The sequence below is a fragment of the Seriola lalandi genome, unplaced genomic scaffold (genome assembly GCF_002814215.2).
Source record: "Seriola lalandi dorsalis isolate HSWRI2012SDOR001 ecotype SW California unplaced genomic scaffold, Sedor1 jcf7180002054406, whole genome shotgun sequence".
NCBI classification, from domain to species: domain Eukaryota; kingdom Metazoa; phylum Chordata; class Actinopteri; order Carangiformes; family Carangidae; genus Seriola; species Seriola lalandi.
Genome location: NW_019524959.1, coordinates 391,510 through 392,953, shown reverse-complemented (window position 1 = coordinate 392,953; position 1,444 = coordinate 391,510). Strand labels below are relative to the sequence as shown.

At 48.5% G+C, this 1,444-nt stretch overlaps 1 protein-coding gene across 3 annotated transcripts in view; it reads right to left on the bottom strand.

The window, feature by feature from the left end:
- Positions 1–1,444, bottom strand: part of cacnb4a (calcium channel, voltage-dependent, beta 4a subunit) — a 34,250-nt gene that overhangs the window by 23,713 nt on the left and 9,093 nt on the right. The window contains exon 1 of one of the 3 annotated variants that reach the window (XM_023409755.2): positions 916–1,306. The exons of the other annotated variants lie outside the window; for them this stretch is intronic. Within the exon in view, the coding sequence (XP_023265523.1) occupies positions 916–960 (45 nt within the window). The 5' untranslated portion in view covers positions 961–1,306. Of the gene's footprint in view, positions 1–915; positions 1,307–1,444 lie in introns of those variants that run through there. 3 annotated transcript variants of the gene reach the window in all.

Genomic DNA, 1,444 nt, shown 5'->3' with positions numbered 1-1,444 from the left:
CCACCTCCCTCTCTCCCGCCCAGGAGCAGCTCCTACATTTATTGATTTTTTTCTGCTGCTCCGACACATTTTTATCCTACGGATGCCCACTCTGCCTGTCAATAGTAATGTTTGCCTCTCTGTATCAAAGGCGGTGTGTTGTTATGTCTGTGTGTAGCGGCACTCTGTGTGTGTGTGTGTGTGTGTGTGTGTGTGTGTGTGTGTGTGTGTGTAAAAGATGAGAATTTATACTTATTGACGAGTGTTCGTTCTTGTCTTGTGTGAAAGACGTCGCAGGTTTACGCAACAGCACACGAGTCTCGTACAGATGGATACAGTGTGTGATCATTATGATTATAACTGTTGGTCTTGGCAGTAACCTTGATGACGTCCAGTGGGATTAAGTGATGAAGGGAGAGACAAACAGACAAGTGAGAAAAATACAAATGAAGCCACAAAGGAAGACGCTGGTTCTCTGCCGCCGGTAAAGATCAAGATGTTGCTGGGAATCACATAGAGATGCTCACATACAATTACTCACAATGCTCATAAACAGCATGCAAACCGACCATTCATCCATATGGAGAGATGGTGAGGAAATACTGTTCAGATCTGCAGACGCTCAGTCCAGACAGGAGGAGAAAACCGTCATCTGGCTGGCAGCATCAGTGAGAAAACTGTACAGTTGGGTGATTGAGGAGCCCTAAGACACACTCTCTCTCAAAAACACGCACGCCGACACACACACACACACACACACACACGGACACTTGTGCACACCCTTCCCCCAACCTCTTCCAACTCCCCCGAGAGGAGCGCACGTTCAGCCCACTCAAGTCTCGCTGCATTCTGTGGGTGTTTGTGTAGGGATCAACTCGCCACGGCACAACAGAAAAAGCATGGTTTTACAAGTGTCAGACGCCCCCCTCCACTCACCGCCTCCGAGTCTTCAAATCCATGTAGGTACAAGTTATCGTACATGGAGGAGTGAGATTCCAAAAAGCAGCTTCACGGCGTGAAAAAAACAGACAGGAAGAGAAAAAGATCAACCTGTTCCAGAGAGGATGGATGATGAGGTCAGGAGAATGACAAGAGCCCACCAGCAGTCTCTTTCTCCACATGAAGGTAGACCACAGAGCAACAAGACCACACCAGAGCAGCAGATAAGAGAAAAAAAAAAGAAAAAAAAAAAAAGGGGGGGCTCTGTGTTTTCCTGATGCTGAATTGGATGTTATTGCCCCCGAGCTGAGCGAGTGTTGGTTCCCATTATAAGGCAGCCTGGTTGTCCCCAGAGGCAGATCAAACCTGGCATTTCATCTGCCTTCCAAGCTCAGATCACACGAGCCAATCCCTTCCTCCAACACTGGCTGATGACAAAGGTGGGATGCAGCCTGCTGATTGGCTGATCGAGGCTCCAGTCAGCCCTGCTGGCTTTGAATAAGGAAGAGGCATGGGGGGAGGTAGG